This window comes from Mastigoproctus giganteus, chromosome 9, assembly GCF_048544385.1.
Source record: "Mastigoproctus giganteus isolate SK-2022 chromosome 9, ASM4854438v1, whole genome shotgun sequence".
Taxonomy (NCBI): Eukaryota; Metazoa; Arthropoda; class Arachnida; order Uropygi; family Thelyphonidae; genus Mastigoproctus; species Mastigoproctus giganteus.
The window spans coordinates 212,291,252-212,319,044 of NC_143583.1; the positions used below are offsets into that span (position 1 = coordinate 212,291,252).

The 27,793-nt window shown below is 38.5% G+C and overlaps 1 protein-coding gene across 1 annotated transcript in view; it reads right to left on the reverse strand.

The window, feature by feature from the left end:
- The window catches only part of LOC150081103 (laminin subunit alpha-2-like), a 707,948-nt gene that overhangs the window by 304,638 nt on the left and 375,517 nt on the right, over positions 1-27,793 (reverse strand). The window contains exons 38-40 of the mRNA XM_090380924.1: positions 25,371-25,521; positions 2,213-2,411; positions 34-150 (exon numbers count right to left, since the gene is read on the reverse strand). Of these exons, the coding sequence (XP_090237050.1) occupies positions 34-150; positions 2,213-2,411; positions 25,371-25,521 (467 nt within the window). The remainder of the gene's footprint in view (positions 1-33; positions 151-2,212; positions 2,412-25,370; positions 25,522-27,793) is intronic.

Here is a 27,793-nt window from a genome sequence, read left to right on the forward strand (position 1 = left end):
ACCTTCCCCATTCCCAAATTATTAGAAACTTACTTCAAATTTTACAGCAGCTTCAATAACTGCTGCTTTTCCTTTATTAAGCAGATCAGCACTTTCCTTCAGTGTCTTATTGGTAGCCTCCACCAGTCCTTGAATCCCTTCAACTGTTTCCTGTAAGAATTTTTAATGAGAATTAAAAGAAATTACTCAAATTTAAAAGAAAACATAAAAAGTATATATAAATAACATAAATAATGCTCACTGTGAACAACCCTATTTGGTGATCATGATTCATTGTGGTATTAGCTGAATAAAGGAGAGATAGGTTAAGTGTGGTGTGGAAGTTTAACACACAAGGGCTACAGGCCAAACTGTGTCTATTTATATATTATAAAATAATCTATATAAAATGTGTCTTCTCTGATCAGAAAATAGAGTACCATATGTCAAAAACAGAAAACTATTTAAAACCCAAAACTTTTTGCAATGGAAGCCTGAGAAGTGCTATCTTTAACAAGAGATACCTAGGATATATACAAGAGATACATCAAGGCAAAATGTTCAGCATTTCATACCTACATAGCCTTATATCCATGAATCAATTAAGTAAATGGAACATGATTATACTAAGTTGAGCCTTTACATGGAGTACGAGGAAAAGTACAGTTAATACTGATTAGTATGTAAATATACAGGAAAGCAAAAATAAAATTATTTTCTCTTCTAATCACTTCACTGTCATCCTAAATTCAAATGCCTTTGATAATATAACTTTTTCCACAATAGATGCATATATTTTTAATATATTTATTTGCATATATATTGAATAGCCTGAAATTTCTTTTAGTATTACTATTAGCAAAATGGTGCAACTTTTGTTTTTGGCTGGTGCAGCATAAGCCTATGGCTTATGCTGCTGCACCAGCCAAAAACAAAAAATAAAATAAAATAAATAATAACAAAATAAAATAAATAAAAAATAAGAATAAAATAATAATAAGAAGAAAATTTAAAAAATAATAATTAATAAGAGAAAAGGAAATAGAAAACCTATGCATTTCTCTCCTGATCTTTGAATTTCCCCAAACTGTCAACTTCTACCACCCATGTATATAACTTATTCCAGTAATTTATAACTGACTCTTTGGCTAAAATAAAACTTCCTGCAGTCCAGTCTAAACATCTCCCCCCCCCCGTAACTTGAAATTATGGCCCCAAGTTCTAGAATCATTTATAACCATGAAAATTTCATCCTCATTCATTTTACTTATTCCTCTCAGAGCCTTAAACACCTCAATCAAGTCTCCTCTAAGGTGCCTAGTTTCCAAGCTCTGAAACCCACATATTCAAAGTCTTTCCTCATATGGATGCCCTTTTGCTGATCTCACCAGGCAAGTTACCCTTTCAAGAAGTACAATATCTTTATTTAGGTGTAGTCTCCATACCTGAACACAGTATTCCGAGTGTGGTCTAACAATAGTCTTATATAATGGGATTATGATGTCCTTATCTCTACTAGCAATTTTTCAATAAATCACTGATAGGACACTATGGGCCTTCCTTGCAACCGGTCTACAATGCTCGGAGAACTTCATGTCTGACCATATTGTAACACCCAAGTACCTTTTCTCCACTACCGGCTTTGCTTCAACTCCATGAAGTGTACAAGTTATTCTGGGGTTACTGTTCTCCAGGTGCAATACCTTACACTTTGCTGGATTAAAATGGCATAGCTGCCATTTTTATGACCATCCCTGAAGTCTATCTAGGTCGCTCTGAAGAAGCTCTGCTTGCCATATGCTCTTCTAAGTGCATATGGGCAGATACAAATGAATGAGATCTGCTGTAAGTCAATGCAAATGTAAATGTCAATATAAATGATAATCTATGAACTGGTAATCTTGTTAGTGAACAGCAATTAAATAATTCCATGGCACAGTAACTTGAGATTGTTGGGGACCGGTGGTAGCGAAAACAGTTTTGGCTCTGAGGTGAAATCTACAACTTGGTCTTCTATGATTATCTTCATTTTACAATGATATTAGCAACTAATTTTAAAAAATGAGGATGGTGTTGCCTTTTTCTTAAGTATATTGCCTTATTCTAATCTTTTTTTGACATCTGTTGCCATCACATTATAGGGCAAGTCTAACATAATCCAAAAATTATTTAAACGCTTAATATTTGGTAAAGAAGAAAATATATATTACAATACAAAAATAATCCTTCCCACCTGAACTTCAGTTAGTCGAAGTCTACCAGTCTGAATAGTAGCTCTTGCCCGATCTACAGGTCTCTCTACGTTTTCATCTATTCTTCTGATGATATCACTTAACAACTCACCCAAATGATCTAGTCTGTCATTAACATCATCAATATGTTGTCTGTTAAGTGACAATTTTTTCACTCTTGACAGAAGATTATGAGCCTTCCTGTAAAATACATACAAATATATGAGCTTTTTAATAGAATTAATGCTTTCATTAATACAGTTAGGGAAGGATGTTATATGGTTGTTTTCATAAAGATTAATTACTATATTTAATGACCACTCTTATACTATGTGAAATTAATAATATAGCTAAAACCATTTACACTTAAGGTGACATTTTAGGCATCTTACAATATGATCTAATGATATCCATCATTAGATCATGCTGCTGACAGATATCAGCAAGCAGGAGTCTATCAGCAGCATGGTCTGATGATGGGATATCAGTAAGATGACTGAAACATCACCTTAAATGTATAGTGGTTTGGGCTATAAGCTTAATAAACTATATTATAAATTTTATGTGGTATAAGAGTAGTTATTAAATATAGCTTTTCATTAAGTTATGTTCAAAGGTCAGCAAAATGTTTTAATATTAGTATGGCAAATAAAGCAAGAAAGCAAGCCTGTACATCAGCCAGAAACTTAAAAAAAAACCCTAACAGTTACCATATCACTTGTGCATCCCCTCTAATAATAGTTTGTTATTTTGTTATTTGAGATGTCCCCTCATATGTGCAATCTGAGCATGAGCAAGAGAAAAGACTACATCAACATTGAGCATAGTCAATAAAGCCTTAATCATCTCAATCAGATCTCCTCCCAAATGTCTAGTCTCCAAATGCTGCAGTTGGCACAACTGAAGCCTAGTAAGAGCCCCTTTTGTTTCTCTCATTAATCTTGTTGCTCTTCTCTGCAGCTATTTCAATGAATCAACTGGGAAGCAGCCATTCTGTTGGAATAGCTGCTTCCAATCTGTATACAATGAGATAATCATCTCATTATCCCTGTATAGCATTACAAAATTAATGTATATCATTCCCAAAACATCCATGAGTAGTCCAGGCAGCTTTTCTGCATTGCCCAAAGAAGCTTCATATCTGACTGCACAATTACTCTCCCAAATTTTTTCATTCTCCTCTATCCTGAGTGTAGTAATACACAGCTGGTATAATAATTTCAGATTACTGCTACCCATATGCAGTATGTTACATTTGCCAATGTTAAACTTCAACTGCCACTTCTCAACATATCTCCCTAATTTTTAGATCTCATTGCAGTAGAATACCCTGATTACTGTCATTAACCTACAGACTTAGACATGAAGCTTGACATACCATCATCAATAACTATAGAAACAATAATTGTCCCAGAACTGAACCCTGGGGGATTCCATTAATAACATTAGTCAATGAAGTGCAGTGCCCATTGATAACCACTATCTTCTCCCACTCAACCATCTCTTTATCCATAGTGGCAACTTGCCTTTAATGCTACTGCTCCAACACATACAACAGTCTTTTATGTGCAACATAGGGGTAACATTTTTGAAAGCTTTTCTGAAATCAAAGTATATGATGAAAAAATTATTTTTTGCATAACTTCCTGAATTAACAAGCAGCAGGCTTAATGGAAAAAGAAGAGCAGAAGATGAAGATGCACTTCCTTTGTAATTGCATCAGAGTATCTGATCCGAGTGGTCAAAGAAGATAGCCTCTTAATAAATCCCAAGCAGTGACTGCAATATAACTGCATTCATGTCCAGATCTTCCTGCATTGCTTATTTAACCAGTAACTCTACTTGGTATGAGAGTACATGTGAACAGGCAAAGTTTCTATGGCTCCAGCTAATAGAGAAATTTTCTTAAATTTTTGCTTTTTTATTGACTTAAATTGGCATACTAATTTTTTTCTAGAGTTGCTTTATATTCCTAGTAACAATACTTTAGTTAAATTTGAACTTAGACAGAGATTTTGTAGGTTATTACTTAGTATCGTTAAGGGTATCTAATCCAAGTGTTGGACAAGTTTTGCAGCTCCCTAATTATATTTAGCTGGTTTATTGAATTAATTATTAGATTAAATTATTTTCTATAAATAGTTTATAGACCTAGTCAAGCTCTGTGGATAATTTTGAATTTAGATGGCATGATTTTGAAAGTAATTAATACCTTGTATCCGTAGATTCATCGTTCGTAACTTGCCGTCATTGTTATACGATACAACGTATACTTAAAACTAGATAGCGTAAGGTTTAATGGAAAATTAGATAGTGAGTATAATAGTATCAATTAATAAGTAAAATTTACTAATCTTATTAAATTTCATTGTCAATTAAATTCTACTTTAACTAAATACATATAACGACCTGGTTTTTACAAATATAACATTATAAATTAATACATAAAACTTGACAGGAGATAAGAAAGCCATATAATGTAACTCGGAGATAATATCCGATACTGAAATACACTGCAGTGTATAACACTATATGCAGTGTATAACACTATATGCAGTTATAACACGATATATATATATATATATATATATATATATATATATATATATATATATAGTGTTATAACTGCATTGGGATATAAGTTTAAGGTTATATTTTGTATTGGAATTTTATTTGAAATTGAATAGAAATCATGAGTCAGACCAGAGCAGCAAAGCAAAAGGCTGACTAATGGGAGTGCAGTGGCTCAGGGAAGAACAGAGGGGGGCGGTTGTCCTCTGAATCACAGGTTTTGATATGCACTGCTTGTTTGATGTTTGTGGAGCAATCAGGAATGGGACATGATATTGCCAAGTGAATGTCATTGTGTGTCCACGATGTAAGGAGTGTCAGGAAATCAGGAGTCAACTCAGCATTGTTATGGGCCTATAAGAAAGCTTGAAGGACAATGTGGATGCCCTCGAAGGATTTAAATTGAGGTCCCATCAAGCTCTCAGCTGCCCACATCAGTGCCAGAGCTTGCACTTGAATATCACGCAACACAGTGGCAACCCCAAAGGTTGATTGCACTGGTCCCAAAGGAACTAGTTGTCATCGGTGGCTCTATTGTCAGGGAAACAGGTAACATATTGTGAAAAAAGAATAGGTTGAACAGAACCAGGGTATGTCTGCCAGGGGCAGAAGGTTGATGGCGTAGAGCAGATATCATCTTTTAAGGGTACAAAGGGTGATATTGTTGTAGACACATGCACTAATGATATTAAGAGTAGGAGACCGGAAGAATTACTTAACAAGTACAGGTCAATATTGAAAAAAAGCCATGAGTTAGGGTTTAATTTGAAAATGTCTGCATTTCTGCCCAGACACAATAGGAGGGAGTGATAGATAGGAGACCTTGTCTATCAGTTCGGCACTGGAGAGAATGTGCACGGCTCAGAGGGGTAGAATTTTTCTCAGCCTGGTCTGTGCTTGTTAACAGGAGAGCCTGCTTCTAGAGGGATGAGATACACTTAAATAGAAAAGATGGAAGAATATTTGCTGATGTTATTGAGACAGAGTTAGGTGGGTTGGAAAACTGCTAGCTTGGGCAGATACATGGACTAATAGATTAACAGTAGCCACTGGCAAAAGTGAAAGTGATTCTTGCACTGCTTATATTGAAATGCAATTGAGCAGCACCCTGGAAAGCAAGGCAATGGGGATTTCCAGGACTGCTGGGAGTCATAGTGGAACAAGTAAATACATGGGCTGTGTTAGGGTAACTAAGAGTAGAAACAGATGCATGTACACTAATGCTAGGAATATAGTTAATCAAATTGATGAGCTTGAAGTACTAGTCAAGATATCAAAGTCAGATATTGTTGGGATATCAGACTTGGTGTCACACAGACGTAAGCAGTGCAGAATTGGAATTTGGGGAGTACAATGTGTACAGAAAGGATAGACAAGACAGGAAGAGAGGAATGGTTATGTTGTTAGTTAAGAAACACAAAACGTAAGGAAGTGCATCCAATTGATGCTGATGGACAATGCAATGTTGAGTCTGTTTCGTGTGACATAAGCACTGGGAAAGACAAAATGAGAGTAGGTATGTGTTATAGGCCAAATGACTCTAATGAGTATAATGAGCAATTGCGCAGAGAAATAGAGTGGGACAGTAAATTAGAGTGTCTTATAATGGGGGATTTTAAATTCCCAGAGATTGACTGGAATTTGAGGGTTGGTCACTCACACACTAGCATTTATTGGATGATTGTTTTCTACATCATCATGTTTGGGAGGCAACTAGAGGGAGTAATACTCTTGATCTGATTATCAGTAGTGATTCTTCATGCATTAAGAATCTGCAAATAAAGGAACCACTAGGTGGCAGTGATCCCAGCGTGCTGAAGTGGAATTTACTCAAAGAGGTAACTACCATCAGAAGTAAAGGGAAGAGTTTTTGTTTTCATAAAGGTGACTACGGTGGTCTGAGACAGTATTTAAATTTTATACAGTGGGACCAACTTATGATGTTACCAACAGCAAATTCAAAATAGGAAATATTCAAAGAATTAATTTTGGAAGCTACTAGGCTTTTCATACCAATTAAGAAATACTGTTCAAGATTTAGGCCTAAATGGATGTCAGATGAACTAATTAGACATGTGGAACAGAAGAAAAAAGCAGGGGATACATATAAATTAACTTGTGACACAGAAGCCTATGATAGATATAAACTGGTCTTTAATCAAGTCACAAAGGAGGTTAGGTAGGGAAAGGCAGATTATGAGAAATCATTAGCAAAGGATGCAAAGAAAAAAATCAAAGAGTTCTTTTCTTATGTAAACTCTAGAAGGAAGGGGATGAAACAGATTGGAACACTTGATATTGACGGTTCAACTGTTGATGATCCTGCTCAGGTAGCTAACAAACTAAATCAATATTTTGCTTCTACATTCACACATGAGGAGTTATTCAGGGAGAGGAATGCCAGAGATGTATTAAACTCTGGCAGTAAGCTAGATAATCTATTAATAACTGAGAGTAAAGTGGGGGAGAAATTTTTGAAGATAAACATAAGAAAGGAATGGGGGGATGGAATCTATCTATCCAGTTATATTAAAGGAAGTAAGCAAACACTTAGTCATAATTATGAGAGCTTCCTTGGACTCAGAGAAGGTATCCATGGACTGGAGATGTGCAAACATGACCGCAATCCATAAAGGAGGATTCTTTTTTTTTTTTTTTTTTTTTTGGTAGTTGTTTTGCGCATAGGCTTCTGTGGCCATAATGCACCTCCCAAGGTTTTTGCAGTACTTTGATCCAAGCCCGATGCGGGAATCGAACCCGCGACCTTTGGGTTGCCAGGCAGGCACTTTACCCACCCGGCTAGCCTGGTCGGCCAAGGAGGATTCAAAGGGAGTCCCAGATAATTACAGACTTGTTAGTTTAACTTCTGTTCCAGGGAAATTAATGGAGGCAATGTTTAAAGAAGCATTGCAGGATCATCTAGACTAGACTTCAGTTACAGCTCGGGTTTGATAAGGGGAAGTTTTGTCTGACAAGTTTGATTGGATACTATGATGTAGTCACAAAGGAACTGGATGCAAAGAATAATTTTGATATCATATATATGGATCTTAGAAAGGCTTTTGATACCATTGCACATGGAAGACTGCTGCACAAATTGGAGCAGTATGGCACTGGAGGCAAATTGCTGCTATGAATAAAGGGATGGTTTCAGTGGGAGAAGGCAGAGTGTTAATCAATGGACACTGCTCTTTGTGCGCCAATGTTATTAGTGAAGTCCTCCAGGGTTCATTGTTGGGTACATTGTTGTGTTCTGTATTCATCAATGATATTGATGATGGTATATCAGGCTTAATGACCAAGTTTGCAGACGACATGAAGGTCATCAGGGTTGTTAGTGACACTAATGACAGTTTGCTGCTGCTGCAGCAGGATATAGGAAAGTTGAGCAGATGGGCTGAGAGGTGGCAACTGAAGTTTAACATTGACAAATGTAAAGTACTGCACATGGGAAGCAGTAACCCCATTGTAATGTATCAACTGTGTGTTACTACACTGAAAGTGGTAGAGAGTGAAAAGGACCTGGGAGTAATTGTGCAGGCAGATATGAAGTTTTCTGAGCAGTGTAGATGGTCTGCAACAGTAGCTCATGGTGTCTTGTCAAGGATATACAGGAATTTTTTAAGCAGGGATAAGGAGGTGATTATCCCCTTGTATAAGGGGATGGTGAGGCACTCACCTTGAGTACTGTATACAGATCTGGAGGCCTCATTTTAAGAAGGATGTAGAGCTGTTGGAATGATTACAGAGAAGGGCAATAAGATTAGTGAATGGAACAAAGGGTTGCTCATACGAAGAAAGACTTAAATTTTGCAAGCTACGGTGTCTGGAGACTAGGCACCTGTGAGGTGATCTGATTCAGGTGTATAAAGCCTCGAATGGTTTGACCATACTCAATGCTGATGGGAATTCTTTCTCTTGCTCAGAATAATCACCTGAGAGGGCACACATTCAAATCAAGAAAAGGCAGTTGTAGGATAGATGAGTGGAAGTTTGTCTTTAGCCAGCAGGTGGTTGATTGCTGGAACAAACTTACATCTGTTGTAGAAGTTGATAGCTTAAACAGATTCAAGGCTAAACAAACATTTGGAGCGAGTGCATGGGTGAAATGAGAAGGGTGTGTGTGGTTTTTTTTTTTTTTTTTTTTTTTGGCTATGCTTTATAAGCTTGCTTTCTTGCATCATGTGCCCTTGCTAATGCTAACTCCATTATTTTCCCTGGAATGGAAGACAAGCTAAGAAGACCAATTTGATTGGATACTATGATGTGGTCACAAAGGAACTGGATGGAAAATATAATTTTGGTATCATATTCTTGGATTTCAGTAAAGCTTTTGATACTGTTGCACATGGAAGACATACAAATTGGAGCAGTATGGCATTAAGGGCAAGTTGCTACAATGGATAAAACGATGGTTGTGTGAGAGAGGATAGAGAGTGGTAATCAATAGGTACTGCTCTACATGGACTAATGTTATCAGTGGTGTCCCATTGTTGTTTTGTATATTTATTAATGATATTGATGAAGGTATATCAAGCTTAATGTCAAAGTTTGCAGATGATACAAAGGTCGGCTGGGTTGTTAATAAGAGTAATGACAGTATGCTGCTGCAACAGGATCTAGAAAAGTTGTGTAGATGGGCTGAGAAGTGGCAACTGAAGTTTAACATTGACAAATGGATAATACTGTATATGGGTAGCAGTAACCTCAGAGAAATGTACCCATTATGTGGTGTTACAATCAAGGTAGTGGAGAATGAAAGAGACCTGGGGATAATTGTGCAGTCAGATGTGAAGTTTTCTGAGCAATGCAGACAGGCTGCCAGAGTAGCTTGTGGTGTCTTGTCAGTGATATACAAGGATAAGGAGATTATTATCCCCTTGTATAAGGCAATGGTCAAGCCACACCTTGAGTACTGCATACAAGTCTAGAAGCCTCGTTTTAGGAAGGATGTAGAGTTGCTAAAATGAGTACAGAGAAGGGCAACAAGACTGGTGAAGGGAACAAAGGGGTTCTCTTAAGAAGAAAGGCTTAAGTTCTGCAAATTGCAGCTTCTGGAGACTAGGCACCTGGAAGGCAATCTGATTGAGGAGTATAAGGCTTTGAATGAATTGAGCAGGCTCAATGCTGATGGGATTCTTCCTCTTGCTCAGACTAAAAACCTGAGGGAACATAGATTCAAACTGAGGAAAGACAGTTGTGGAACAATATGCAGAAGTTTGCCTTTAGCCAGTCGGTAATTTATTGCTGGAACAAACTTCCTTCTGTTGTTGTGGAAGTTGATAGCTTAAATAAATTCAAGGCAGAACTAGACAAACATTTGGAATGAATGGATCAGTGAAATGGGAAGGGTTTTTTTTTTTTTTTTTTTTTCCCATCTGATGCTGTATAAGCTTGTTTTTTTGCATCTTATGGCTCTACTAATGCTAAAAGTCTGATTACTTATGTCACTGTTTTCCCCTTTGTGAATTCGAGATACATTCATACATTCAAGTCAACAAGGAACTCCCCTGAATATAAGGATGCTCTTATAATTATGTCTAAAGGTCAGCTTACCTCCTTTGCTGTCTCCCTTAATATAAATGAATAGATTACAAACATCCTAGGAGCCTTTTTTTTTTAACTTAGCTTCAACAATTTCTCTTCACTTTCCTCTCAGTTATCACAAAATCATCAACTATCTGGTTTGATAAGCTTTTGTCATCCTCAACTCTAAAATTTAGCTCCCTCTTAGAATTTCAAAGATTTCTGTCATCCCCATTCATAAATTATTTCTTGTGAATGTAGTTATAAAAAAAAAATTATTCAGTTTGTTAAACCATTCATATCTAGAAGCCTGATGTGATTCATCCCCTTCTTCCTAGTGTTCACCCAAGTAAAGAAGTCTCTGCTGCTTCTATTTTCCAGAGATTTCTCATAAACTGCCTTAACTTGCCTAATCTCCTTTTGTGACTTAATCACAGACTAATCTGTCTGCTGTAGTCTTCTGTACCATCTGATAATTTGTGTGTTTTATGCATTTTTCTTCTCTGCCACAAGTCCCTCAGTTCATCTAAATCCATTTAGATCTAATCCTTTAACAGTATTTCTTTATTGGTATAAAAAGTCTTTTAGCTTTTATGATAACTTCCCTGAATGCTTCTGTTTTAAAATGTGTTGCTGGCAACATCATCTGTTGCTCCCACGGTATAGAATTTAAAAACTGAGGCCACTGTAGTTGCCTTTCTAAATCGAAAGCCTTTCCCTTTGCCCTTGATAATAATTACACCTTTAAGTAAATCCTGTGCACTGTGATCACTACCACTTAGTTGGTCTTTTATCTGTAGATTCTTAATACATGAAGAATCGCTGCAGACAATCAGATCAAGAGTATTATTTCCTTTCATTGCTGGTGTTCGAAACAGTTGTCCAATAAATCCACAAACTTCTACTGTATGAATAACTAATGCACAAGTTCCAGTCAATATCTGGAAACTTAAAATCCCCCATTATGTCATTGTGATTTACTGATTCACTATATTTCTGTACAGCTGTTCATTATACTCATTACAGTCATTAGGCCTGTAACACACTCCTACTCTCATTTCTGCTTTCCATACTTCTGATATCCCCACAATGTCAGCATTTAATGACTTTATCAACACTTCAAATTCATTTACTGTGCTCTTGGTATTAGTGTATATGTAAGTATCCATGCCCCTATTCAGACGCCTCCGTAGCCAGGTGGGAAGGAGCAGCAGTCCGTAGCACACACTACTTGATTAGACCGGGTTTCGAGCCCGTCACCACCAAATACGGAGGATGCGGAAAGGTCAGGGAATGACCACCATATATTCACGGAGCAATATGGCCTTAGTTGCTAATACTTCTAAAAACCAAATAACAACAACAGCATGCCCCTATTCATATTCTTAGTTACCCTAACACAGCCCATGTATTTGCTTGTTCCATGAGGACCCCCAGTAGGATTTGAAATCCCCCATCCCCCAACCCCTTGCTTTCTACATTGCTGCATGTTCCAATAGAAGCAATGCAAGAATCACTTTCAATTCTTCACACAGCTGTTATTAATCTATTAGTCCATGTATCCTTTGAAGCTAGCAGTTTTCTCACCCACCTAACACTGCCTTGGGAGCATTAGCAAGTATTCTCGCATCCCTACTCTTTAAGTGTATCCAATCCCTGTAGAAACAGTCTCTCCTGTAAACATTCCTGTTAACATGCACAGACAATGCTGAGAAAAATTCTACCCCAGGAGCCTTGTGCAATATTTCCAGGGCCAGAATGATTTAAATTTGCAGATCATTTGAGAAATAGGTTTAGGCACCAAATTCTTCTGATTGTTCAATATACCACTGAATGTGGTGTAGCAAAGACATACTACTGTACCATTGAATGTGGTGTAGCAAAGACCTTCGAATTTGATAAAATAATACAGAAATTGTCAGAAAGAAAAAAAAGCAAGAAAGATTAGGCTTTAAGTATAAATAGAAGAATATGGCGAATTCTGAAATCATGATTTTTTCGTCAATATTTCTCTGTACTTAGCATTAGCATAGGCACATGATGCAAGAAAGCAAGCTTATGCAGCATCAGCCAAAAAAAAAAACTCCCATTTCACCCCTCCATTTGTTCCAAATACCTGTCCAGCTCAGCCTTAAATTTATTCAGACTATCAACTTCCACAACAAAAGATGGAAGTCTGTTCCACCAATCAACTACCCGCTGGCTAAAGGCAAACTTCCACACATCTATCCTATATCTGTCTTTCCTCAATGTGAATTTATGCCCTCTCAGGCGATTATTCAGAGCAAGAGGAAGAATCCCATCAGCTTTGAGCATGCTCAAACCATTCAAGGCTTTATACACCTCAATCAGATTAGCTTGGAGGTGCCTGGTCTCCAGACATCGTAGTTTGCAAAACTAAAGTCTTTCTTCGTATAAGCAACCCTTTGTTCCATTCACTAATCTTGTTGCCCTTCTCTGTACTCGTACCAACAGCTCTACATCCTTCTTAAAATGAGGCCTCCAGAACTGTATACAGTACTCAATGTCTGGCCTGACCATTGCCTTATACAAGGGGATAATCACCTCGTTATCCCTGCAAGAAAAATTCCTGTATATCATTTACAAGACACCATGAGCTACTAATGCAGACCATCTCACTGCTCAGAAAACTTCATATCTGCCTGCACAATTATAGAGAACCTTTTCATTCTCTACCACTGTCAGTGTAGTACCACAGAGCTGATACGTTACTCTGGGGTTACTGCTTCCCATATGCAGTACTTTGCATTTGTCAATGTTAAACTTCATTTGCCACCTCTCAGCCCATCTGCTCAACTTTTCTAGATCCTGTTGCAGCAGCGTACTGTCATTAGTGTCATTAACAACCCTGCCAACCTTAATATCGTCTCCAAACTTGGACGTTAAGTTTAATATACCATCATCAATATCATTTATAAATACAGAAAACAACAATGGACTCAACACTTAAACCCAAGGGACTCCATTAATAACTTTAGTCCACGATGAGCAGTGTCCATTGATTACCACTCTGTCTTCTCCCACTCAACCATCCCTTTATCCATAGCAGCATTTTTGCCTTCAATGCCACACTGCTCCAATTTGTTCAGCAGTCTTCCATGTGCAACAGTATCAAAAGCCTTTTTAAGATCCAAATTAGCATTAGTAGAGGCATATGATGCAAGAAAGCGAGCTTTTGCAGAATCAGCCAAAAAAAAAACCACTTTCATTTCACCCCTCCATTCGTTTGAAATACCTGTCCAGCTGAGCCTTAAATTTATTTAGGCTATCAACTTCCAAAACAAGGGATGGAAGTCTGTTCCACCAACCAACTACCTGCTGGCTAAAGGCAAATTTCCACACATCTATCCTACATCAGTCTTTCCTCAATCTGAATTTATGCCCTCTCAGGTGATTATTCTGAGCAAGAGGAAGAATCCCATCGGCATTGAGCATGCTCAAACCATTCAACACTTTATACACATCTATCAGATCACCTCGCTGGTGCCTAGTCTTCAGACACTGTAATCTGCAAAACTTAAGCCTTTCTTCATAAGGGCAATCCTTTGTTCCACTCACTAATCTTGTTGCCCTTCTCTGTACTCGTTCCAGCAGCTCTACATCCTTCTTGAAATGAGACCTCCATAACTGTATACAGTACTCAAGGTGTGGCCTGACCATTGCCTTATACAAGGGAATAATCACATCCATATCCCTGCTAGAAAAATTTATGTATATCATTGACAAGACACCATGAGCTACTCTTGCAGCCTAGCTGCCCTGCTCAGAGAACTTCATATCTACCTGCACAATTACCCTCAGGTCCTTTTCATTCTCTACCACTGTCAGTGTAGTACCACAGAGTTGATACGTTGCGATGGGGTTACTGTTTCCCATATGTAGTACTTTACATTTGTCAATGTTAAACTTCATTTGCCACCTCTCAGCCCATCTGCTCAACTTTTCCAGATCCTGTGGCAGCAGCATAGCATCAGTGGTGTCCTTAACAACCCTGCCAACCTTTGTATTGTCTGGAAACTTGGACATTAAGCTTGATATACCATCATCAATGTCATTTATAAATACAAAAAACAATAATGGACCCAACACTGAACCCTGAGGGACTCCAATAATAACATTAGTCCACGATGAGCAGTGTCTATTGATTACCACTCTCTGTCTTCTCCCCCTCAACCATCTCTTTATCCATAGCAGCAGTTTGCTTCCAATGACACACTGCTCCAATTTGTGCAGCAGTCTTCCATGTGCAACAGTATCAAAAGTCTTTCGAAGATGCAATTTTATAATATCAAAGTTATTCCCTGCATCCAGTTCTTTTGTGACTGCATCATAGTATCCAATTAAATTGGTCAGGCAAGACTTGCCCTTAACAAAACCATGCTGTGTCCGAGCTATAACTGAAGTCTTGTCAAGATGATCCTGAAGTGCTTCTTTAACCATTGCCTCCATTAATTTTCCTGGAACAGAAGTCAAGTAGTCTCTCCTGTGAACAGAAGTCAAGCTCACAGGTCTATAATTACGTGTGTCAGCCTTTGAACCTCCTTTGTGAATTGGGGTCACATTTGTACATCTCCAGTCTATGGGTACCTCCCCTGAGTCCAAAGAAGCTCTCATAATTATGGCTAAGGGTTTGCTTACTTCCTTTGCTGCCTCCTTTAATAGAACTGGATAGATCCCATCCACCCCAGGTGCCTGTCTTGTATTTGTATTCAACAATTTCTCCTCCACTTTCCTCAGAGTTATTACAAAATCATCTAGCTTACTGCCAGAGTTTACTTCGCCTCTGGCATTCCCCTTCCTGAATAACTCCTCATGTGTAAATGTACATGCAAAATACTTGTTTAGTTTGTTAGGCACCTGAGCAGGATCCTCAACTGTTGAACCATCAATATCCAGTGGACCAATCTGATTCATCCCTTTCCTTCTAGAGTTTACATAGTTAAAGAACTCTGTTTTTCTTTGCAACCTCTGTCTGCCAAGGATTTCCCATAATCTGCCTTTGCCTGCCTAATCTCCTTCGTGACTTGGTTACAGACCAGCTTATATCTATCATAGGCTTCCATGTCACCCATTAATTTGTATGTATCCCATGCATTTTTCTTCTCTGCCATATGTCTCATTAGTTCATCTGACATCCATTTAGGCCTAAACCATGAACAATATTACTTACTTGGTATGTAAAACCCAGTAGCTTCCAAGATAAGTTCTTTGAATGCTTCCCATTTTGAATTTGCTGTTGGTTACATCATCAGTTGGTCCCACTGTATAGAATTTAAATACTGTCTGAGATCATCGTAGTCGCCTTTACAAAAGCAAAAACTCTTCCCTTTACCTGATGGTAGTTACCTCTTTGAGTAAATCCCACTTCAGCACACTATGATCACTGCCACCTAGTGGTTCCTTTATCTGCAGATTCTTAATGCATGAAGAATCACTACTGATAATCAGATCAAGAGTATTACTCCCTCTAGTTGCATCCCAAACATACTGATGTAGAAAACAATCATCCAATAAATCCACAAAAGCCTTGCTAGTGTGTGAATGATCACAACACACAAATTCAAGTCAATATCTGGGAAATTAAAATCCCCCATTATAAGACTTTCTGATTAACTGGCCCACTCTATTTCCCTGTACAGTTTCTTATTATACTCATCAGAGTCATCAGGCCTATAGCACACTCCTACTCTCAATTTTGATCTCCCAATGCTTATGTCACACCAAACTGACTCGACACTGCACTGTCCAGCGATGTCGACTGGCTTCACTTCCTTGGATTTTATGTGTTTCTTAACTAATAGCATAACCCCTCCTCCCTTCCTATCCTGTCTATCCTTTCTGTAGATATTGTACTCCCTAAATTCCCGTTTTGCATTCCTTATATCTGTGTGACACCACGTCTCTGATATCCCAACAATATCTGCCTTTGATGTTTTGAGCAATACCTCAAATTCATTTACCAAACTCCTAGCATTGGTGTACAAACAAGTATACATGCACCTGTTCCATTTCTTAGCTACCCTAACACAACCCATGTGTTTACTTGTACCGGAATGACTCCCAGCAGTCTCTGAAATATCCTGCATCTTGTTTTCCAGGCCGCTGCACATTCCAATAGAAGCAGTGCAAGAATCACTTTCACCTCTGCCGGTGGTTACTGTTAATCTATTAGTCATTGTATCCCCCCAAGCTAGCAGTTTTCTAACCCTCCTAACACTGCCTCGATAGCATCAGCAAATATTCTTGCACACTTTCTATTTAAGTGTATCCCATCCCTGTAGAAGTAGTCTCTCCTGTTAACAAATACAGACCGGGCAGAAAAAAAATGTACCCCTTGAGCCTTGCACAATCTTTCCAGGGCCGAATTGATCGACAAGGCTCTCATCATATACTCTCCCTCCTATCATGTCTGGACAGAATTGCAGACACTTTCAAATTCAACCCTGATTCACGGCTTTTTTTAAACAGTGACTTGTACTTGTTAAGTAGTAGTAGTAGTAGTCGTAGTGGCACTTGATGCAAGAAAGCAAGTGTAGGAGCTTATGCAGCATCGGGCAAAAAAAAAAAAAAAAAAAAAAAAATCACACCATACCCTCCAAATGCCTGTCCAGTTCCTCCTTAAATTTATTTAACCTATCAACTTCCACAACGACAGATGGAAGTTTGTTCCAGCAATTAACCACCCGCTGGCTAAAGGCAAATTTCCGCACATATATTCTACATCTATCCTTTCTTAATTTGAACTTATGTCCCCGTAGGTTCGTATTCTGAACAAGTGGGAGGATCCCATCAGAATTCAGCGTGCTCAACCCATTCAAGGCCTTATAGACCTCAATCAGATCACCGCACAGGTGCCTAGTCTCCAGCCACTGCAATTTGCAGAACTTAAGCCTCTCTTGGTAAGAGGATCCCTTCATTCCCCTCACCAATCGTGTTGCTCTTCTCTGTACACGCTCAAGCAAATCTACATCCTTCCTAAAATGAGGCCTCCAGACCAGTACGCAGTACTCAAGGCGTGGCCTGACCATTGCCTTATGCAGAGGGACAATCACCTCCTTTTCCCTGCTAGCAAAATTCCTATATATCATTGACAAAACCCCGTGACCTGCCCTAGCAGCCTGTCTGCATTGCTCAGAAAACTTCATATCTGACTGCACAATTATTCCCAGGTCTTTTTCATTTTCTACCACCTTAAGTGTAGTACCACACAGTTGGTACGTTTCTCTGGGGTTACTTCTACCCATATGCAGTACTTTGCATTTGTCAAGGTTAAACTTCAGTTGCCACTTCTTAGCCCATCTGCCCAAATTATCTAAATCCTGTTGCAGTAGCACACTGCCATGACTGTCATTAACAACCCTGCCAACCTTCGTGTCATCTGCAAACTTCGACATTAAGCTTGATATACCTTCATCAATATCATTGATAAATATACAAAACAACAGTGGACCCAACACTGAACCCTGTGGGACTTCACTAATAACATTAGTCCACGAAGAGCAGCACCCATTGATTACCACCCTCTGTCTTCTACCACTTAACCATCCTTTTATCCATTGTAGCAACTTACCCTTAATACCATTCTGCTCCAATTTGTACAGTAGTCTTCCATGCGCAACAGTGTCAAAAGCTTTCCTGAAATCCAAGTATATGATATCAAAATTATTTTTTGCATCCAGTTCCTTTGTGACCACATCATAATAACCAATCAAATTTGTCAGACAAGACTTTCCCTTAACAAACCCATGCTGTGTCGGAATTATTGCTGCAGTCTTGTCTAGATGATCCTGCAATGCATCTTTAACCAGTGACTCCATTATTATACCTGGAACAGAAGTTGAACTAACTGGTCTGTAATTACTCGTGTCACCCTTCGAACCTCCTTTGTGAATTGGGGATACATTTGCACATCTCCAGTCCGTGGGAACCTCCCCTGAATCCAAGGATGCTCTCATAATTATGGCTAAGGGTTTGCTTAGTTGGTTTGCCGCCTCCTTTAATATAACTGGATAGATCCCATCCACCCCAGGTGCCTTTCTTATGTTTAACTTCAACAATTTCTCCTCCACTTTGCTCTCAGTTATTACAAAATCATTAAGCACACTGCTACAATTTGATAACCTTCTTCCATTTTCAAACTGTAATAATTCCTCACGTATGAATGTAGATGCAAAATACTCATTCAGTTTGTTTGCTATCTGAGCAGGATCATCAACAGTCAAACCATCGATGTCAAGTGGACCAATCATATTCATTCCCTTCCTTTTAGAGTTTATATAAGTAAAGAAATCCTTGCTGTTTTTCTTAGCATCTTTTGCCAAAGATTTCTCGTAATCCGCCTTTGCCTGCCGAACCTCCTTTGTGACCTGATTACAGACTAGCTTATATCTGCTACAGGCTTCTGCGTCGCCTGATAATTTATATGCATCCCATGCATTTTTCTTCTCTGTCACGAGTCTCATTAGTTCATTTGATAACCATTTAGGCCTAAACCTTGAACAATATTTCTTCATCGGTATGAAAAGTCTAGTAGCTTCCACGATTAATTCCTTGAATGCTTCCCACTTAGAATTTACTGTTTGTAACATCGTCAGTTGATCCCACTGTACAGAATTTAAAAACTGTCTGAGACCAGTGTACTCCCCTTTACGGAAGCAAAAACCCTTTCCTTTACCCCTGACGGTAGTTACCTCTTTGAGTAAATCCCACTTCAGCACACTGTGATCACTGCCACCTAGTGGTTCCTTTATCTGCAAATTCTTAATACACGAATGATCACTGCTGATAACCAGATCAAGAGTATTACTTTCTCTGGTTGCCTCTCGAACATGCTGCTGCAGAAAACAATCATCCAATAAATCCACAAAAGTCTGACTAGCGTGTGAGTGACCAACCCACAAGTTCCAGTCAATATCTGGGAAGTTAAAATCCCCCATTATAAGACATTCTGATTTACTGGCCCACTCTATTTCTCTGTACAATTGTTCATTGTACTCATTCGAGTCATTAGGCCTGTAACACACTCCTACTCTTATTTTTCTACCAGTAATTCTACCAGTCTCCTACTCTTATATATGATATCAAAGTTATTATGTATAATATGATATAAATATATGATATCAAAGTTATTCTTTGCATCCAGTTCCTTTGTGACCACATCATAGTATCCAATCAAATTGGCCAGGGAAGACTTTCCTTTAACAAAACCATGATGTGTCCGAGGTATAACTGAAATCCTGTCTAGATGATCCTGAAGTGCTTCTTTTACCAGTGCCTCCATTAATTTTCCTGGAACAGAAGTTAAACTAAACATTGTACAGGTCTATAATTACTTGTGTCGCCCTTTGATCCTCCTTTGTAAATTGGGGTCACATTTGCACATCTCCAGTCCATGGGTACGTCCCTTAAATCCAAAGAAGCTTTTGTAATTATGGCTAAGGGTTTGCTTACTTCCTTTACTGCCTCCTTTAATATAAATGGATAGATGCCATCCACCCCGGGTGCCTTTTTTATGTTTATCTTCAAAAATTTTTCCTCTCAGTTATTACAAAATCATCTAGCTCACTGCCAGAGTTCAATTCACCTCTGGCATTCCCCTCCCTAAATAACTCCTCATGTGTGAATGTAGATGCAAAATATTCATTTAGTTTCTTAGCTATCTGAACAGGATCATCAACAGCTGAACCATTGATATCAAGTGGACCAATCTGATTCATCCCTTCCCTTCTAGTTTACATAAGTAAAGAACTCTTTGCTGTTTTTTTTTGCATCCTTTGCCAAAGATTTCTTGTAATCTGCCTTAGCCTGCCTAACCTCCCCTGTAGCATGGTTACAGACCAGCTTATATCTATCATAGGCTTCTGTGTCACATGTTAATTTATATGTATCCCATGCATTTTTCTTCTCTGTCATATGTCTAATTGTTCATCTGAAATCCATTTAGGCCTAAATCTTGAACAATATTTCTTTGTTGGTATGAAAAGCCTAGTAACTTCCAAGATTAATTCTTTGAATGCTTCCCATTTTGAATTTGCTGTTGGTAACATCATCAGTTGGTCCCACCGTATAGAATTTAAATACTGTCTCAGACCACCATAGTCACCTTTATGAAAGCAAAAACCCTTCACTTTACCTGATGGTAGTTACCTCTTTGAGTAAATCCCACTTCAGCACACTGTGATTAGTATTTAGTATTAGTATTAGTAACGGCCGCATGGTGCAAGAAAGCCTATGGCTTATGCTGCACCAGCCAAAAAAAAAAAAAAAAAAAATCCGAACAAAACAATGATAAAAACAAAAAAAATAAATAAATAAATAAATAAATAACTAAATAATAATAATTAATAAATAAAAAAAATAATAATAAAATAAAAAATAAATAAAAAGGAAATTAAACCTATCATCCTATGCGCTTCCCTTACCCGAAAGTACTATCCAGATGACCTTTGAATTTCCCCAAACTGTCGGCCTCTACCACCCATGAAGGCAACTTATTCCAGTAATTTATAACTCGCTGGCTAAAATAGAACTTCCTGCAGTCCAATCTAAACATTTCCCCCCGTAACTTGAATTTATGTCCCCTAGTTCTAGCATCATTTATAATCTTGAAAATTTCGTCCTCATTCATTTTACTGATGCCTCTCAGAGCCTTAAACACCTCAATCAAATCTCCTCTAAGGTGTCTAAAGTTTTCAAACTCTGCAACCCACATATTTGAAGTCTTTCATCATAAGGGCACCCTTTTGCCGATCTCACCAGACGAGTTACCCTTCTTTGCACCCTTTCAAGAAGCTCGATGTCTTTCTTTCTTTAAGTGCGGTCTCCATACTTGAACACAGTATTCCAAGTGTGGTCTAACATAAGCCTTATATAATGGGATTATCACGTCCCTATCTTGCAAAAGTTCGATAGATCATCAATAGGACACCATGGGCCTTCCTTGCAACCTGTTTACAATGTTCAGAGAATTTCATGTCTGACCGTATCGTAACACCCAAGTGCCTTTCCTCCAGTACTGGGTTTAGTTGAACTCCACCAAGTGAATAAGTTTTTTTGGGATTACTGTTTCCCAGGTGTAATACCTTACACTTTGTTGGATTAAAGCACAGCTGCCCTTTTTCTGACCATTCCTGAAGTCTATCTAGGTCTCTCTGAAGAAGCTCAGCTTGACAGTGATCATTAACTACTCTTCCAATTTTAACATCATCTGCAAATTTAGACATCACGCCCTCTATCCCTTCATCAATGTCGTTTATGAAAATTAAAAACAACAGTGGTCCTAATACTGATCCTTGGGGAACCCCACTTCTTACCTCAAACCCAATCTGAGGAATAGCCATTTATCACAACCCTCTGCCTCCTGCCCTGAAGCCATCCTTCTATCCATCTAAGGATTTTCCCAGTGATTCCAACCTGTTCCAGCTTATAAAGCAACCGCTCATGTGGGACTGAGTCAAAAGCTTTGCTGAAATCTAAATAAACAATGTCGAAATTATTCCCTAAATCCAGCTCGTGAGTGACCCTTTTGAAATAGCGAACCAGATTTGTTAAACATGATTTTCCCTTTACGAAACCATGCTGAGTATCCTTGAGAATTTCAATTCGATCCAAATGATCCTGAATTCCACCCTTGATCATTGCCTCCATGATTTTCCCTACTACTGAAGTCAGACTGACAGGTCGATAATTTCCAACTTCACTTTTAGAGCCACCCTTATGTATGGGAGATACATTTGCACTTTTCCAATCCAAGGGAATCTCCCCAGAGTCTAATGATGCTCGCATAATTAGCCTCAATGGTTCAATGCACTCGCTTGCCGCCTCTCTTAAGATTATAGGGTATATTCCATCAACTCCAGGAGCTTTACTGGTCTGTAGGCTCGAAAGTTTTTTCATTAAATAATCTTGCGAAATTTCAATATCATTAATTACATATTTTTTAACTTCGCTCCCACAATTTTCCTTTGCCACAAAAGGCTTTTCATTTGTAAACAAAAGGCTTTTCATTTGTGATCACTGCCACCTAGTGGTTCATTTATCTTCATGCATGAAGAATCACCACTGATAATCAGATCAAGAGTATTCCACCCTCTAGTTGCCTCCCGAATATGCTGCTGTAGAAAACAATCATCCAATAAATCCACAGAAGCCTTGCTGGTGTGTGAGTGACCAACCCACAAATTCCAGTCAATATCCGGGAAATTAAAATCTCCCATTATAAGACACTGTTTTACTGGCCCACTATTTCTATGCACAATTGCTCGTTATACTCATCAGATTCATTTGGCCTATAACACACACCTACTTTCATTTTTCCTTTCCCAGTGCTAATGTCGCACCAGACAGACAGACTCAACATTGCTTTATCCACCAACATCAATTGGATGCACTACCTTAGATTTTGTGTTTCTTAACTAACAGCATAACTCCTCCTCCCTTCTTATCCTGTCTATCCTTTCTGTACACATTGTACTCCCCAAATTCCAGTTCTGCATTCCTTAAATCTGTGTGACACTATGTCTCTGATATCCCAACAATATCTGCCTTTGATGTTTTGAGCAATACCTCAAATTCACCAAATTTATTTATCAAACTCCTAGCATTGGTGTACACGCAAGTATACATGCACCTGTTCTTTTTCTTAGCTACCCTAACACAACCTATGTGTTTATTTGTACCCCAATGATTCCAGCAGTCTCTGAAATATCCTGCATCTTATTTTCCTGGCTGCGGCTCATTCCAATAGAAGCAATGCAAGAATCACTTTCACCTCTGCCAGTGGCTACTGTTAATCTGTTAGTCCTTGTATTCCTCCCACGCTAGCAGTTTTCCAACCCACCTAACACTGCCTCGAGGGCATCAACAAATATTCTTGCACCCTTTCTATTTAAGTGTATCCCATTCCTGTAGAAGCAGTCTCTGCTGTTAACAAGTACAGATCAGGCTGAAAAAAAAAATTTCTACCCCTTGAGCCTTGCACAATCCCCCCAGGGCCGAATTGACCGGCTCTCATCATATACTCCCTCCTATAGTGTCTGGGCAGAATTGCAGACACTTTCAAATTCAACCCTAATTCACGGCTTTTTTTCAATAGTGACCTGTACTTGTTAAGTAATTCTGCCGGTCTCCTACTCTTAATATCATTAGTGCCAACATGATACCATTAGTGTCATAATATCAACCTTCTACAACGTCATCAACCTTTGCCCCTGGCAGACATACCCTGGTCCTGTTCCACCTATCCTTTTTACATACCATGTTCCTCCTTTCCCTGACAATAGAGTCACCAACAACTACTAGTTCCTGTGGGACCAGCGCATTCTGCCTTTGGGGTTGCTGCTCTGTTGCATGATGACCACGTGGAAGCTCTGGCATTGATGTCTGCAGCTGAGTGCTTGATGGGCCCCTCAATTTAGATCCTTTGAGGGCATCCACCCTGTACTTCAAGCTCTTATAGAGCTTGAAGGACAGGATGGATGGAGCCCATAACAACACTGAGTTGTTGCCTCATTTCCTCACATTCCTTACATTGTGCACATACAGAGACATCCCCCTTGGCAATATCATGTCCCATAACTGATTGCTCCGGAAACATCAAGCAAACAGTGCATTTTAAAAGGCTGTGATTCTGAGGGCAACTGCCCCCCATCAGTTCTCCGGTGAGCCACAGCACTCCCATTAGCTTGAACCTTTTGCTTTGCTGCTCTGGTCCGAGTCATGATTTCGATTCAATTTCAATAAAATTTCAATACCAGTACAAAATTATAACCCTAAACCTGTATCCCAATGCAGTTATAACACTATATATTTTTTTCAGTATCAAGTATTATTTCCTAGTTCCGATATATAATTTCTGTATCAAGTTATGTATTAATTAATTATGTTAGCATTAGTAGAGGCATTTGATGCAAGAAAGCAAGCTTATGCAGCATCAGCCCAAAAAAAAAAAAAAAAACCCACTTCCACTTCACCCCTCTGTTCGTTCGAAATACCTGTCCAGCTGAGCCTTAAACTTATTTAAGCTATCAACTTCCACGACAAGGGATGGAAGTCTGTTCCACCAACCAACCACACGCTGGCTAAAGGCAAATTTCCGCACGTCTATCCTACATCTGTCTTTCCTCAATTTGAATTTATATCCTCTCAGGTGATTATGCTGAGCAAGAGGAAGGAACTTTCACAACAGGTTTCTGAGGTATTGCACTGCTTTGAATGAGTAATGTTTCACCAGTGTGGAGAAGACTATTATTATTATTATTATTATTATTAGAGAGAGAGAGAGAGAGAGAGAGAGAGAGAGAGAGAGAAAAAATCAGAAGTAGAAGTGAATCACCAAGAAAGCAAGAAAGAAGAATGATGATATCCAGTTCAGGACCCTGGGTTTGCCAAGCCCATACTCACCAGATGTGAGCCCTTGGCTCACATCTGGTGAGTATATGTTAGTTATTCTCAGTGGATACCACCACCTTTTTGAAACTTGTTGGCTTACTGATTGGAGGTAAGTATCCTGTTGTTGCAATAGTGAGAACCCATTTTTTGATGAAGGGGTCCATTTAACCCTGAAAGCTTCACGCCATTTGTTATTAAAAGTTTTTCATTAGATTATACAGTATTTATCTCTTTACTTACTTTATTTGGTTTTTACATACTTTTATTTCATTTATTGTCTTTAATAACATTCCAATATGATCTGTACAGTAAGAGTCATCTCACTAGCACTTGCATTCATTGATTTATGCTTACAAACTGTAAGAAAACCAAGAACATATCTATCAGTCTCTATATAGTATCCATTACTGATCCTGTCATATAACTGGCATTTACACCATAATTGTTCTTAATAATGATTAGCAAGTTAAGCTCAAAAGAAAATGAGAGGAAACTGCCACACCATTTGTATGAAGAATAGCGTAGACCACACATCGTGATTTTTACTATAGTGGGTAATTACTCTCTGGGATTTTTTAATATAATAGGCATTAAATGTGATAATAGCACATTCACTATGCTTACTTAAATAGTTTAATAACAAAACAGTATTACCTCAATTCACGTTCTGTTTCTTCTTTATTTGGATTAAAATTTCTTGATTTAATTTCTCGGAGAATATGCTCAGCTTCTGCTAACAATCTGTCGGCAGATAAATCTGGTCTAATTGGATCTAGTCCATACCTTCTCAGCTGAGCCACTACCTCTATAATAAAAAGAGATTAACTCATTACATTATTCATCTCTTATATAATAAGCTAATTACAGGGAACTTGCAATTATTAAATATATCACAAAACATAAAAGTGAGTCATGAATGATTAGAAAATGGGGGGGGGGGGTTTATGCAGTAAAACACCATTCATCAAAATGGTGTTTACTGCATTTTCACCAAACAAAATTATTTGCAAGTGCAATGAATTATTTATCGAAATTACTTTGATGAAACATTGCAATGTGTAAGCTTATCAATATGTAATGTAGTAGTAGTAGCATGTGATGCAAGATAGAAAGTGTATGAGCTTATGCAGCATCAGCCAAAAAAAAAAAAAAAGGCACCATTCCCTTCAAATGCCTGTCCAGTCCCTCCTTAAATTTATTTAACCTATCAACTTCCACAATGACAGATGGAAGTTTTTTCCAGCAATCAACCACCCGCTGGCTAAAGGCAAACTTCCGAACATCCATCCTACAACCGTCTTTCCTCAATTTGAATTTATGCCTTCTCAGGTGATTATTCTGAGCAAAAGGCAGAATCCAATCAACATTGAGCATGCTCAAACCATTCAAGGCTGTATATACCTCAATCAGATCACCTCGCAAGTGCCTAGTCTCCAGACACTGTAATTTGCAAAATTTAAGCCTTTCTTCATAAGAGCAACCCTTTGTTCTGTTCACTAATCTTGTTGCCCTTCTCTGTACTCATTCCAATAGCTCTACATCCTTCTTAAAATGAGACCTCCAGACCTGTATACAGTACTCAAGGTGTGGCCTGACCATTGCCTTATACAAGGGGATAATCACCTACTTATCCCTGCTAGAAAAATTTCTGTATATCATTGACAAGATGCCATCAGCTACTCTTGCAGACCATCTGCACTGCTCAGAAAACTTCATATCTGCCTGGACAATTACCTCCAGGTCCTTTTCATTCTCTACCACTGTCAGTGTGGTACCACAGAGTTGATACGTTACTTTGGGATTACTGCTTCACATATGTAGTACTTTACATTTGTCAATGTTAAACTTCATTTGCCACCTCTCAGCCCATCTGCTCAACTTTTCTAGTTCCTGTTGCAGCAGTGTACTGTCATTAGTGTCATTAACAACCCTGCCAACCTTTGTATCATCTGCAAATTTGGACATTAAGCCTGATATACCATCATAAATATCATTGATGAATACAGAAAACAACAATGGACCCAACACTGAACTCTGAGGGACTCCACTAATAACATTAGTCCACGAAGAGCAGTGTCCATTGATTACCACTCTGTCTTCTCCCATTCTACCATCTCTTTATCCATAGCAGCAACTTGCCTTCAATGCCACACTGCTCCAATTTGCGCAGCAGTCTTCCATGTGCAACAGTATCAAAGGCCTTTCAAGATCCAAATGTATGATATCAAAGTTATTCTTTGCATCCAGTTCCTTTGTGACTACATCATAGTATCCAATCAAATTTGTCAGACAAGACTTCCCCTTAACAAACCCATGCTGTGCCAAGCTATAACTGAAGTCTTGTCTAGATGATCCTGCAATGCTTCTTTAACCTCCATTAATTTCCCTGGAACAGAAGTTAAACTAACAGGTCTATAATTACCTGTGTCTCCCTTTGATCCTCCTTTGTGGAGTGGGGTCACATTTGCACATCTCCAGTCCATGGGTACCTATCCTGAGTCCAGGGAAGCTCTCATAATAATGGCTAAGGGTTTGCTTACTTTGTTTGCCACCTCATTTAATATAACTGGATAGATTCCATCCGCCCCATTCCTTTCTTATGTTTATCTTCAACAATTTCTCCTCCACTTTACTCTCAGTTATTACAAAATCATCTAGCTCACTGCCAGATGATTAACTCACCTCTGGCATTCCCCTCCCTGGTGAATGTAGATGCAAAATACTCATTTAGTTTGTTAGCCACCTGAGTAGGATCATCAACGGTTGAACCATCAATATCCAGTGGACCAATCTGATTCATCCCTTTCCTTCTAGAGGTTACATATGTAAAGAACTCTTTGTTGTCTTTCTCTGCATCCTTTGCCAAAGATTTCTCATAATCTGCCTTTGCCTGCCTTATCTCATTTGTGACTTGGTTACAAACCAGCTTATATCTATCATAAGCTTCCATGTCACCCATTAATTTATATGTATCCCATGCATTTTTCTTCTCTGCCATATGTCTCAGTTTATCTGAGATCCATTTAGGCCTAAACCTTGAACAGTATTTCTTAAAGCCCCAGAAACAATCCCACACA